Source organism: Streptopelia decaocto, assembly GCF_964273445.1.
Source record: "Streptopelia decaocto genome assembly, chromosome: 1".
Taxonomy (NCBI): domain Eukaryota; kingdom Metazoa; phylum Chordata; class Aves; order Columbiformes; family Columbidae; genus Streptopelia; species Streptopelia decaocto.
In genome coordinates this window covers 190643677-190658247 of record NC_138663.1, presented here as the reverse complement: position 1 = coordinate 190658247, position 14571 = coordinate 190643677, and the positions used below count along the sequence as shown (strand labels likewise).

The following is a 14571-nucleotide window of genomic DNA, read 5'->3' as shown; positions in this document are numbered from 1 at the left end:
AGTATGGGATTGTCCAAATGAAAATTGATTAGCATGATGCTAAAACCTTATTAAAAGGTGCATTAAAATGGAGATATAAAGAAGGTGAGCCTGTTCATAAATATACATGGGACTGCTGCAAACAGTTAATAAGTGGAGGGAAAAAAGGTAGCATCTATGTTATACTACCACAGATAATTCAAAGAAATTTTGGCTACTCATTGATAGGTATGTTTAAAATCAACCTTTGAAAACTAACGAGTTCAGAAACAGCCTAGTAGCAAAAGTACATGGAGTAATATTTCTTACAGACCTGGTTTGATGCTAAAAGTACTAAGTATGAAAGATTGTAATGGCTAAGCTGTCTAGAAACGCCAGGTTTTTTCTTCACTGCTTTGATGAGTAAAAGTTGGTGGAAGAAGGACCCAAGAGCAGAAGGCCTTTCCTGGAGTGTGAGAAAGCGTCCTGTGATTTCCAGACATCTAGCATGCCAATATAGAATAAGTAATCATCTCCTGCTTGTAGTAACTTGCTGTGAGCAACAGAAATGCTGTCTCTCTTTTTTTTGTTTTAATATGATCACATCTTAAAAATTAATAGATTTGGATAATTTTCATGTTTGCATTTTTTGTCTTCAAGATAGAAACCAAGTAACTCTGAAGTCTGAGTTTCCCCTCTGAATGAATACAAACATTTCCAGTGTATGTTAAGAAGTAGCATGTGACTGTGGTGTTTGTTCAAATGGAACAATGGTTTGAAAAAAATAAAAAGGAAAAAAAAAAGCAGCAGTCCTGTAAAAAAGACGTGAAGAAAATGCATCGTTCATAACCTTCGAGTGAGTCCATAGCCTTACACAGTGAGGCAAAAACAGCTAGCATCCTGGGATTGTATAAAGTGGCAGATGCTGTGCAAGGCATGTAGAGTGGTCTCTCTGCTGTATTTGGTGTTACTGAAGCCTCAGCAGCAGCAGGGTATAATTTGGAGCACTCAAGTTCAAGCACGTAGGTGGCCCCAGGCATAACAGCCAGAGGGAAGCAACAAGAAGGATCATATATCTAGAAAAAGTAACCCCCTGGGAAGCACTGAGCAGCAGGGAGCGCTTTTAATCCAGGTGATAGAACTGCAGAGAGATGCAGATCTTCAGAAGTTTAAGATGAGGTGCTTGAGGACATGGTTTAGTGGTGGACTTGGCAGTGTTAGGTCAGTGGTCGGACTTGATGATCAGAAAGGTCTTTTCCAACCAAAATGATTCTATGATTCTACGTTTGGTAGCTTCCATCTTCTGGTATAAATGAGTCTAAGTCCTTGCAGGGGAGGAATGGTTGGTTGCTCTTTCTGCTGGTGCGTAAGAGAAGAGGCAGTAGGAGCAACCTTATTTGTTGCATTAGAAGCAAAGAACAAACTCTGCCATAGAGAAGGGGGGAAGGGAAAGGATTGCCTGGGAATTGCGCAGCCATCATCATCAGAGACTCTAGGATCAGGGTGAAGAGAGCGCGATATCGTCTGTCACATCAGGCAGGTGAAAGAGGGTGATAGCTTGAAGTTCTTCATACGTCTATGAACCTTTTGGTATAACCTGTGGTTTTTTTAGCTCCTTTATTTGAAACTAGCCTGCTGCTTAGGATTTCTGTTCGTGCTTTGCAAATAATGATTAAATTAGAAGAGCTTAAAAATATTTCAGTGAGGATCTTCAGTTTCTCTTCAGTAGTAAGTGATTAAGTGCACAAGATTAGATTTTGCATAGAAATCACACAAGGAGTCCTACAAAGCCAGATCGAGGACAAGATAAAAGATTTGGTGCTGTGTCATGGTCATAAGGCCATTGTTCCATGAGGATGAACTATTCCCCTGCTGCTGAGTGGGGTGTTGTGGGGAGAAGGGTGATTTTTCTTAACTTTTGTTCTGTGGGGTTGTCAGAGAGTTGTCTCTGAAGTACTCAGCTGCGTATCGCTGCACGGCTCTTCACATTTGGTTTAGGATCATAACAGCTTTCTCATTTGCATTTGTCTGGTGTGAGCAGATTGTTTTACTTGGAGCAAATGTGCCTCTATTAGAACAAAAATGGGTGACTTTAAAAAGTTGATACTTTTCAGTTATAAAAAAATAACTGTTTTGAAGTGGTGTGTTTTCAGAACACAATATAAAAATTGCTGCAAGATTTTTCTTCACTTGCTCAGCCCAAGTGATTGGAGTAAGCACTTTAAACTTTCATTTTCTCTGTATAACTAAAAACACACTGAAATTTAACAAATTTAACTGAAGTTTGTCCAGATTTCTCCATTCTGTTTCTAGTGACTTCTTATTTTTTCTTTGCTAGTAAATTTCTGATAGGTAATAATTTGCCCAAAGAGACAAATCTGGGAAATTGCTTTTTTTCTGCACATGATGAACTTGAGTCAAAGGTATCTAACAAGAATCTCTGACCCACTTTTTAACTTTTGTTGGTGGACTCAAATGTTTTCCAGGGAGTCCTCAAAATGCTTATGTTTTAGGAACACCAATACTGTCCCTTAACTGCTTTCTGGTAGATATTCCTCTGTTGAATTTAAATACGGATTAATGGTCTTGTTTGGAAAATTCTTTAAACTAACAATGTTGTTCCAGGATACTAATGCAATTATTTTAGAATATGAATCTTCAGAATAAGACTTCTGTTTTTAAATTTAATTTTATAATCTTTAACTGTGATTTGTATCTCTTTACAGTGCTGTGACTATATCAGTATTTTTGTCTGTAGTAAGAATCTTCTGTTTCAGTGAAGGGCCTTTGACACTAGAAAGAGGTGAACTGCTGTGAATGGTTATTCTGGAGCTACTTGAGGTTTTTTTTGTTGCTGTGTTTTATTTTGTGGCTTTAGAAGCCTCCTACACGGATTTCTAAATTGTCTGCATTTTTAAATGTTTTCTGTAAATTCTGAGAGAAAAAAATCTGAGTGTGAATTGAATTGTAGCTGTGTGTTTTGCCAACCAGTACTGCGTCTTCTCTTTGTGTTTCTCTTATCTGTACCTACCTTGAACTTGGAGTAGAAGATCTTTGGGGCAGGAATTGTTTCCCAGTGCTGTGCTGATTAATCAAGTGACATAATAGAGTCTTTGTGTGAATATGGCTCCTTGTCTATAAAAACCCAAATAGTAAAATATCTTAAGGTAAAAACATCATGAGGATGTTAGAAGCATTTTTGTAGAGTATTATCAACCTGTGAAAATGCAGCATCAGAAATTGTACTTTCGGTCAATTTATTTTTTATCTGAAAAAATGTTGGTGCCTGAGTAATATATCGTTAACTCTAAAAATATTAGGCATGTAGCTTATTAGCATCCCAGTATATTGAAGCAGCTTTTGTAAAAGATGTACATACACTCTTTTCGAGTCACAGCGTAGCGTGTTTTCTTACTTAGCAGTCTGAATTGCTTTAAATTTCAACATTAACTCTGAATGTAAAGATTTATGCTGCTTGTTTATTTCTAGGACTTTTCTAGAAGCAATCAAAATTGAATGCTGGGTGCCCACATACCACGTTTTTTTATGTTGAAGCAATACTTACCTGGAGTGTATACCTTGGTTAAAGAAAACAAAACGGGGTAGTGGTGTGGGATACAAGTTCTTCTGCATCTCCTTGAGCTAATGCAGCACAATTTGCATCTGTTATTATTATTATTGCTGTAGAAAAGATAAAGGGATATATTTTGCATCTTTCATCACAGTCAAGCTATGATGTTTTCTTCTGCCTTTAACCTGATCAATGTGCAACACCTCAAATTCCTTTTATGTATTTTGTACGTGGATTGTACAGTTTCAGAAATCCAAGTTGAAGCCTTTCATAAGCAGTAGTAATTAAGTTTATCAAGGAATTTTTTTTCTGGATTATTAATTTTTTGCACCTTGTTTTACACAGTGTGAATCGCTACTACATCGATAGCAAATTGTGGTCTTTTGTCTCTTTGAATATTTTTACACTAGAGCCTTATAGATTAAGGAAGACCTGACAGTTTCCCAGCATATGTGTTTACTAAATTACAGTAAGATATTAAGATTTATTATATCAAATTTTAGGTAGCCTAAACTGTCTTTTTGGGGTATGTTTTTCTCCAGATCAATGTAAACTGGGAAATCAGGGCAAGAGCTCAGCCTTTTTATAATTCTTACAGTTCACGATTATTTAAGAGCCCCTGTTTTGTCCAGGATGTACAGTATGAGTGGGTATCTAAATCACACCATTTCAAAACAAGTCCAGAATAAATTTTTAGCTTTAGTTGTGAATTTCCTGATTATTTTCCCTCAAAATAAGCACTGCAGGTTTGATCTATATAAACATGGTAGCATTTGAGGAGTCTTCTGACTGCAGATACCAGGACTGGATTATGCGAAGCAGGACAGCAGAAAATGTAGGATTTAAGAAGTGAGTGGTTATGTTTCTAACCGGTTGAATTCTAGCTCAATTACTTAACTTGCCTCCCTAGTAAAAGAAAGAAAGGGAAGATGGAGAGAAAAAGAGTGTGAAGACAATGCTTTCCAGTTTTGCAGCTGTCTGAACTGATACACACTTGTAAATAGAAGTAATTTAGATTATTTTTCTCTCCAGTATGAAGTGATATGGTAATGTTTAATCTGCATCTCATTCAGGTTTGGAGTTTTTTTAATGTCAAATGTGTCTGCAAACGTGCCTAATGACTCTGGGCCAAGCGTGTTGCAGAGCTGGCTCCCTGTCCCCGTGCTGGGGCGCGGGGTGGGGGCAGCAAGGGGCCTGCATCCCGCCAAAAGCATCTAGGGCAATTTCGGTACCAATCTTGGTGGCTCGGCGACTGCCAGCTCAGGCGGGTTGAGGACAGAGCCCAGGGTGTCCATGAAGGAGCGTGGATGGTGCTGGAGCACCGAAAAGAACATGAGGAAGATGCAGTCAGGGAAAGCCTGTGTCTGGGTCCTTGCACAGTTTTACTGTGGCAGAGAAACTTGTCATTTTTATCAAAACAAATTTGGTTTAAAACTGGCAAAACAAAGCTTAAATAACTTTTCAGAGACTAATGTTTAGGTTTGTCGTGGTATATGTATTGTATATTTATTTTTTTTTCCACAGAAACCTGCTAATATTTTAGTTATGGGTGAAGGTCCTGAGCGAGGAAGAGTAAAAATTGGTATGTTTACATCTTTGATAAGTCCCAGTGTAGCATTTAAGTTAGAATGTTCTGAAGGTGCAGCTGTACCACCTGAAGTAGTCACTAGTATGTGCCTGGGCACTTTGCCTAAATGCTGTTTTCTGAGTGACTCGCTTCTTGATGTTAGCCCCATGCACCAGTTCTGATGAAATGCTGTAGCCTCATCAATGAAAAGTGGAAAATGTCATATTTTGCTTAAGTGGGTGTTTGTGTGGGATGGGGGATTTTGATACGGGGCTTAAAGATGAGAGCTAGCTAGGGGAAAGAAGGAGTCAGAAATGGGATTTTAAAATTTCCTCCATTTACCCCTGTAATGCCATGACATTATCTTGCTGCTGTTTATAAAATCTAAATAGGGAACTACTCATTACTACAAACATTAAATTTTATAATGGAATCAGCGGTGGCATTTAGCCTACAAAATTTTCTTGAAGGGATAGCCAGGTCCCTTGGACATAAACACAAGGAGTCCTAAAGTCCAGAAAACACAGTAATTCAGCCAAAATGCTTAGTGAGAACTACTGCTAAATGCTTAAACTGGGGTATACCAGGGTAGGAAGGACCCAACACTTTCCCCACTGTTGTAACGTTTTCTGGTGGGAGTGTTCACAGTGAGAGGATAATTAGTAGAACTTCAGTTGTTTTAAATTAAAGTAAATAAATAAATATAAAATAACTGTAGTCTAACAGTAATAAGCTCTACAGGCTGTGCATTAGGGTGGCAGTGCTTTGACAGCAGACTGCTGATGGCACAGCACACTTATATTTGTTACTGTAATGCAGCCCTGTTTGGAAGGGTTTTCTTAAAGCTAGTTCATCTTTTTCACTTCCCTCTGGCTTTCTTTATGAGATTATTCTTCTGCATTGTTGCTCTGTACTCTTACTGTTTTGTTCATCTCAACTATATTGTTAATCACTAGTATAATGATTCAGGGTAGGATTTTCTTGGAGCATTCAGTGCTGCTCTAGTCCTTCCCTTGCCCTTTGAAATCCAAGGAGCCAATGGGCCAGGGCTGAATGCTGCTGCAGATCCTACCCTGAAAGTTTTTAATGCCCTTGTGAGGTTTGAGATTGACAGTAGAGATTGAGGTCTTCTGCATATGAAACTGGTACAGCACGGACAGCGGAAGGAAAATTTCTTCTTATTACCTTATTCTTCACGGAGCAGTTGCTTCCAAAATTGAGAATGTAGGTCATCCTCTGGGCACGTTCACGTTCAACTGTGGTGGTGATATTTGCTGTACACAACTACTTGCTTGTAATTGCACATAGACCACCCATTTATTTCTTAATTGACAGTGTTGAATCCATTTGGGAATACATTAGAGCACAACTAAATTTAGTCAGACTCTGTTAATGGACAGGTGAAAGATTCTGTATTGGACCACCAGTCCTCTGAGCCATCCATTCCCAGTGGGGGAAGAGGGAGGGGGACCCTGGATTTCTAAGTGTGTTATCAAAATGTAGATTTTTTCTTTCTTATTTTCTTAAGATATTACGACAGCAGGAAAAGAATGCAGAAGGTATACCCATACCAAGGGCTTCCACTTTTCCAGTGTAACTAATTTTTTTCTAAAAAATACATAACTGGTATTTAACTTAAAATCATTTTTATAGGCTTTTTGTGTCATTTTGAGTCATAAATTCACTTTCTGCCAACAATTCTCCTTATTTTTCATAGTTACTAGTGACTTGAGTAACCAATATTTTAATGTAGAAAACTGTAAAATGTTTGTATTTTTAAATGCATTAAAACAATCATAAATAGGAATGCCTATGAAAAAAAAATTGAGGATTGTGTAGTCAAGTTAGCGACCCATATTTACACTGCAGTTTTGCCTCACCCAGTGAGCTGTAGTGTGTAGGTCCTTTTCCCTCCAAATGGCTCCTCATCTCATTTCATTCAAGTCTTTCTCAGCATGTGTATATCCTTGCACCACACGGTCCCTCCTTCTTGGGATTTGGGGAGTGGTAGGTCAGGAAAGAGATTTGGTGGGAGAAAGTTGCATTTTGTGGTCTCTGCCCATTTTTCCCCATATCACTTATACTTGGTAGTTCAGACAGCTTTTGAGGCAGTTGTATACCACCAGTTCTAAAAAGCAGGTTTTAATTATATAATGCCCCCAAACAGAATTTTGAAATCATAGCCTAAATGATATTTAGTACCGATCTCTTGAGACTGAAAATACATCTTGACTGAAAATGAGCAGGGAGGCAGGTGCTGTAGGCTTAGTTGCTTTGTTGTGTGAAGGAAATCTTGCTACAGCTAACTTCATGAGGAGGAAGCTTTTGTGATGTGCATGTATGTATTATAAATCATTCTAACCTTTGCAGAACTTGCATTTTGCTCAGATTTAAAAAGCTGCTTCTTGAAAGACCATCCTGTAATAATGGAATATTTTACTGGAGAATATCAGGTAAAATTAGTCAGGATTTACCAGTGTCCTGAGAGAAGTGAGTTGATGCACCTTTTCAGAACAATGGTTAATTCTTTGTTCTAAATGGCTCGTGTTAGTAATGATTTATAATTATATACTTTAGAGGTGATGGGATCCAGTAACTTCTACAAAAGCTTTAATAAAATTTACTCACAGAATTCATATCTGCTACAGTGTGCGTTTGTGTTTTTATTTAGCACAGTGATGGTAGTGCTAACAAGTAAACGATCAGTTCGTTTAAAAAAATACAGTCGGTAGTTTTCAGAAAATTTTAAAGCATCTCTCTTTGAATTTTGCAGCTGACATGGGCTTTGCCCGATTATTTAATTCACCTCTGAAGCCTTTAGCAGACTTGGATCCAGTAGTTGTAACGTTCTGGTATCGAGCTCCAGAGTTGCTTCTTGGAGCAAGGCATTATACCAAAGCTATTGGTAAGTAAATTGGATAAAAATGTACTGGTTTGTTCTTTATGCAAAATGTACTCAAATATCAAAGCATTAATAAATACTACAAAGGACAGTGGCTGAGTTAAAGGTACGTTACTGATTCTTGAGGAAATACTGAACTTTGGCAAAATGTTTTGTTTAGTATTGTCTGTGGCTAGAGAAAGGAATGAACTGTTTCTGGGCTCCATATGCCCTACGATGCAATATATCTTTAGTTGGCTTTCACACAAGATTTTCATAAATGCTGTTAGAGGTTATACAAAATATGGATGCACCTTCAGGCTGTTAGTAGAATCCGTATGATGCTGAGGCACAGTGCATTAATTTCATTGCAGAGGTTTTTATCTCCTGTAATAAATACATGAAATAAGGACACACAGAATGGAGAATATATTGACTGCACTGAAACTAAACTGTGAAAACAAGCTGCGTTTTAGCCTCACTCTGCATCTTCTTTCAAAGTGTGAGTGTGAACAGGAATTTGCCTGAAGTAGCAAGATGTGATCAGGGTCACGCACCAGGCATATCCAGTAAACCTGCAGCCTCACAGAATGCAGGCATTGTGAGGATGGCATTGGTTACATCAGCTTAATGCTGCACCCTCCTCACCACTTAATTCTTTCTTATCGGCCTGAATTTTAGCAGCTGTGGTTGACTTGGCTCTGCCAGTCTCTGCTGTTGCTGCTGCGTGCGGTGGCTGTGGGATGGGGAACAGGGGACAGGGGCACCTTCAGTGGGAGAGAAGAGCTTCGCTGTGGAAGGGAGAGAAACTGTAGGAAACATGACTGGGAAGTTTTTATCCTGGTGGTTTAAAAGATACGTTACAACCTGGCAAGCGTTTTTAGGGAAATAACTTCCCTTGCAATGCTCCACTTACTTTGCACAAACATGGAGGCTGTATGTCAGCATGTATGGTGTTGCTCTAACCCCAGATTCTTTCCTCAGACCTTCATCAGTAGATTTTTTTATTATTATGTCAGTGTTTTTGTCAGAAATTCTAACATTTATGACTTAAATGTATTTTCGTTTAGTTTTCCGTTAATGCTGTGTTTCTTTTATAGATTAAATAAATTTCCTTATGTTCCTTTAAACTGCTTTGTTTACTGTATTTTTGCTGTGCGTTCCTTCACTTTATTGGCATTTTCTTCTGCTTGCTGCATGTGAAACTGCATGGACAGCCACAGCCTTTAGTACATGATTTTTTTCAGCATAGATAAAAACTGACTGTATACAAACACTGAGAAATGGGGTTATGCTCTCTGCATCATTCGCTTTTGTCCTTGTTCCTGACCTTTTCTTGTCCATTCAAGGTTCAGTGTAGCATTACTTTATGTAACTTAAAAGTTGTCTTTGTATATACTAGGAAAAAGTCGTGCAAAATAACTGGGAAAATTCACGCTATCTGCTTTTGCAAATTGGGACACTACAGTTAAAACAGGTTAGGGTTTTTTTTTTAAAATGAATGTCATTAAAAAAAAGGGGTGAGGTACAGGGCACGGGGCGATTTTTCTTCTTCTCGTTCCACAACGTTTTATAGATAAACCTTTGGCTTATTCTAATATCATTGCTTTTTGACTTGTATTTTTGGGTCATTTAACACTTATTAAACCCTGTGGCTGATCAGAGAGGGCACGTTTCTTGGCAGGGACAGTATGGTAGTGAATGGGCAAATTGTTGGTTGGTTTTTCTTCATTTGCATTATTATGATGTGTGGAGAGTTACCTGAATAATTTACTCAGGTGTTTTTCTTAATCAAATTAATTTCTTACAGCAGTAAATGGTAACTACACTTAAACAAGCAAACAAAACCCAAAGAAAACCCAAACTTGTCTGATACTCTTAGCTCCTGTGTAGTGACTGAATTGTATCCCTCTATCTGTAGCTAAAAGTCGAGGAAGTGTTGCACTTTTGCTACAGAAACTTGAAATTTTCAGTGTAGGTACGTTATCTCTGATAAGCTAAAAACTAACATTCTACCTCACCAAGATGCTTTTGGAAGGATTAATTTGATTTTTTTATTTTCTGTTCTCCTTTTTTAAAGATATTTGGGCCATAGGGTGTATATTTGCAGAGCTGCTAACATCAGAGCCAATATTCCATTGTCGGCAAGAAGATATCAAAACTAGTAATCCTTATCACCATGACCAGCTGGACAGAATATTCAATGTAATGGGATTTCCTGCAGGTACATGCTGTATGGTTTTTTTTCACTGCTGTTCAAAGAAAGATATCTGTATTGCTTTCTTTGCGTATGAAGGTGGCAGCTGATCAAAGCAACAAAGCTGTTCAAACACAGTTTTTATTTCATGAGTTATAAATCTAGAATCTAATGGTCATATTAGAGATTTTTCCTATTATTAGTGATAACATTATCTTTGCGTATACGTGTGTCAGAGTTTTATAATTTTAAAAGACCGTGTTTCATGGTGGGTGATCCAAAATCAGGAGGAGTATTTCTGTGGTTTTTTCAGTGCTGATTATAGATTTGGAAAGCAACTGATTGTATGAAACCAAACAAAAATCTATACATTTAGTGAATATTATGCAGGTATTTAACTTATGCTAAATTAAACACAGCATTTGATAGCAGGGAAAGGGATTTCATTTTTTGCCCTGGTAGAAAGCTTGTGATATGGAGGAGATTTATTTCTTTCCAAACTGGAACAAATAACTGGATGCATGAACCAAAACAAATACATGTAGCTCTCAGTTGTTGCATTCTCCCCTCAGTGTTGGTCATATCTTGTTTTTCTACAGGCTGTCTTGCATCTTTTCAGTTAATGCTTTGTCTTCTAGTGTTCACATGATTGCAGATGGCAGAATAACAGGGGCCTTGTTTTTCTTTTTGGTTATCTTTCTCCTCACTGATTGTGTTCTCTGCTGTTGTCCATTTGCTATTAATAATCTTTTTCTTTACTGTACTGGTGGACTTTCTTCATCCTGTCACATCCTTATGTTTGTGTGGTTCTAGAATTTTGATATTCAATTTCCTCTTGTTTTTCCCTTTGACTTTTTTTGTGTCGTATGTACTTCATTGCTTCTACACTGCTACATGAGATACCTGCCAGTGTTGCCTTTGCATATTAAGTATTTTTATTTTCTTGAAAATCCCCCGTAATTTTGCTGCTTTAAGCAATACTGTCCTTTTCTGGTTTTCACCTGGAAAAATTTATCCTTTTCTTATGCTTTTCTTTGAGTTTTATGTTGTCTTTGTGTAGCTTACAGAAGTAGACTATGCTCTCATTATTGTTTTCTGATTGGTTCAAATAATCCTGTCTAATGGTCTGATCTTGCTTTTCTAAGGTCTTTGGTTCATACCAAGAAATATTATTTCTTGTCGAAATGCAGAAAACTTTTGCTTTTTAATTGACACTTGCTATATTTGAAACAGTTTCATATGTCTTTGGGATAGGGCAAGAGGATAATATTTTATTTAAACAAATAATAATTAAATAATTAATGTCTGATTTATTTATTCACTTGATATTTTTGAGCTCCGAGTGTTTTGCAAGCAGAATTAGTAAAGATTTGACTTGAATCAAACTACTTGCCCTATAGAGCCTTTTCAGGAGTTACGGATTGTAATACATGTGAGGCTAGGGGCCAGCAGTGATTTCCTTGTTTTATTTTTAAATCCATTTCAAGCTTTGTCTACACAGAGAAGCTGAGATGAAATATTCTTTGAGTGTGCAAATGTTACTTTTCCTTAGCCTTTTGTTGGCTAACAGTACTTCTTTTAGGTTGAGACAACAGCAATTTGCACAGTACCCCCAGGCATTTTCCTGTCACTAAAGACAGCGCTGTCAGAACTGAAAATCTCCTAGAAGGAGACAGCGTGTGTGAGAGTCTCATGTACTTCCATCCCGAGATCACAACTGTCCCTCAATAACATAACAGTCCTGAAGAGTACAGACACAGTGCCTGACATGTTTTTCCTCTGTCTTGTCTTTTGGGCATCTTCACTGTAGCTGGCAGCTGTGGTTTGTTTTTTGTGTTTGAAGTTCTTGAGTTAATCAGAACACAACTGGATCCTCTTACATATTGGTATTGTGAAGATCTATTGTGAAGAGGTGATGAAGGAATATGAGCCAAAGAGTACAAAGAAATAAGTAACTGTGAGGTTAGAGAAGCAGACAAAAAAAAATCAGGGCTATGGCCATACTTGGAAAGCCTTTGTTTTACTTGGGGGGCGAAAGAAAAAAGAATTATTAATATATATTGATTTTGCAGATAAAGATTGGGAAGACATAAAAAAGATGCCCGAACATTCAACTTTAATGAAAGATTTCCGGAGAAACACGTAAGTCTGCTTTGAGTTGCGCTTTCTTAGGAAAGCATATTTTATTCTCTCTCCTACCCTAAATTTCTTGTAGCTCAGGCTGTTTTCTGTGTAGACGCCAGACAAGGACTATGAAATGGTTATGAGTTAGACTGAAAAATAAAAAGAAAAAAAAAAAGAAAAATAAAGTTGTTTTGTAATGGTGAACTTGGCTTGTTGAGGTGATGTGAATCGGGAGAGCAGCCAGAGCGTGAGGGGACAGGTGTTGGGTGTGGAACCAACGCTCTGCCCGGGAGGCCCCACACAGCTGGGACCATGGCTGAGCACAGCTGGCCACAGCTGCTTCACGCCGGTTGCACTGGGAGCAATTTGTCTGTGAGAGCTGCATAAGTGACCTTATGCTGTTTCCAGCCAACAGTGGGTGTAATTGTCAGGTTTGGTGTCCAGGGGAACTCATGAAGGCTGGAGAAAATAACACCTTTCAGTTTTCCTGTCATGTTGCCAGAGTCTAATACCGGTGCTTAGACCCGGCCCTGTTGCTTGTTGCCAGGCTGAGCGATTTGGGGCTGTTCTCTTATATATGTGTCTTGTATCTGCCATACTATAGCAACCAATTAGAAACCTTATTTCTGAGCTCCTCTTCAAATAACTGAATTCATGGATGTTCTTGTAGCAACCTGTACATTGCAAGAGAGAGTATTAAACTGGGCTTAGCATTTATCCCCCTGTTTACTGGCATTAGAAATACACAGAATGAAACCGTAGAGTAGTAAAATTGCTGAACGGCAGTTTAAATCCAAGCGATAGTTTGATGCCTGCATGTGGGTTGGAGATGTGTTTTTATGTGGATGTGATGTGTTTTTACAAGTATATGAGTGAAACAGATGCATTTCTGTAGTGTCTGAATGATTTTTAAGCTCTCTGGTGTTGGTAGTTGTGACTTTTTCGCTGTTTAGTGAATTAGCAATGGAGACTAAAATATTCTTACCAATGTTTCATGGCTATCAGTGAGTTTTGCTGTATCAAATTTGCATATTAGAAGTGTCACATTTTTTTCCTTCTCTAGGTATACCAACTGCAGTCTTATCAAATATATGGAAAAACATAAAGTTAAACCAGATAGTAAGGCATTCCACTTGGTAAGTTTTTGCATGCTTAAAAAAATCAAAACCCTCATATAAGTTACGGGTGTTCAAGTTGAGAGTTGAGCTGGTGTCAAGTATTCTGTGACTAACTTTATTTTATAAAATATTGTATTGTATTGTTTTATAAATGATGTTAGGGATAACTAGTACTCTGCAATCTGAAAATTGCAAACCTTCATCTTCTCACATGGATAAAATGAGCCTGTGAGTCATTCATTGGTTTAGTTTCTGTATCAGGTAGATCAGAAATTTTCAGGTTTTAAGTCATGTTAAGCTTGTAGTTAAATTTGTAATGTTGCCACAACTCTTACGCATTTTGCTGGTTTGCAAGCTTGTGACAGCCTATTTTTTATTTAAAAAAAATCCTAAATGCATATTTTTTTCGATATTCATTATTAAGCTTACATCTTATCCTGGTGCATTAATCCTTTGTAGCTTCCCTATGAAAACTTGCTACTGCTCTTACAGCAATTGGTTTACCTCTGGAACATCTAACTTTTTTTTTAAATTAAGATTCCAGTTAGAATGGTACACTTGGTACACCTGCTTAGCCCTAGAAGTGCCTGTGGTACATTGTTTCAGATGTTGCCCTTTTCTTCTGTCTTTTAAAGAACACTCAAGTTTCTAAAAATAAACTTCATATATGGATGAGAAAGAATTTAAGTCTTTGAATGGACAATCCCCTTATCTTGAAGTTTCCAACTTGGATTAAATGTTTTAGGTTAGAATAGAATGCATATTCAAAGTTCAGTTTAAAAACGCAAATATTACCAGCTGAATCAAGTACCCATTGCAGGAAATTACCTGGTGGTTGTACCATTATGTGTCAGTTACTGTGAAGTGTCTCTGCTCTCTGAAGTGAAAAACTGGTGAAATATTAGAGAAGTTTACATAAGCAAGGAAACTAGTCCTCTCTGATATAGATTTTCGATTTTTGATGGATCTTTATATCAAAGCAGAATTGGAAGCTGCTGAGCAGTCTGTATATTTGTGTGTAATGCATAAAGAGTTTATGTTGGTATATTAAGAACCGGAGTGCCTGTTACACGCAGGCAAAACTGTCCATCCCATTTTGCACATAATTGATGCAGGTTTTAGCATGTAGCTGTTTATAACAGAGCTGTGTAAATG

At 37.7% G+C, this 14571-nt stretch overlaps 1 protein-coding gene across 5 annotated transcripts in view; it reads left to right on the top strand.

Moving 5' to 3' along the window:
- Positions 1 to 14571, top strand: part of CDK8 (cyclin dependent kinase 8) — an 80982-nt gene that overhangs the window by 51850 nt on the left and 14561 nt on the right. For 3 of the 5 annotated variants that reach the window (XM_082043490.1, XM_082043492.1, XM_082043489.1), the window contains exons 5-9: positions 5054 to 5111; positions 7870 to 8001; positions 10058 to 10201; positions 12247 to 12316; positions 13362 to 13434. In XM_082043490.1, coding sequence (XP_081899616.1) covers positions 5054 to 5111; positions 7870 to 8001; positions 10058 to 10201; positions 12247 to 12316; positions 13362 to 13434 — 477 coding nt within the window. The remainder of the gene's footprint in view (positions 1 to 5053; positions 5112 to 7869; positions 8002 to 10057; positions 10202 to 12246; positions 12317 to 13361; positions 13435 to 14571) is intronic. The other 2 variants (XM_082043491.1, XM_082043493.1) reach the window with 2 other exon arrangements.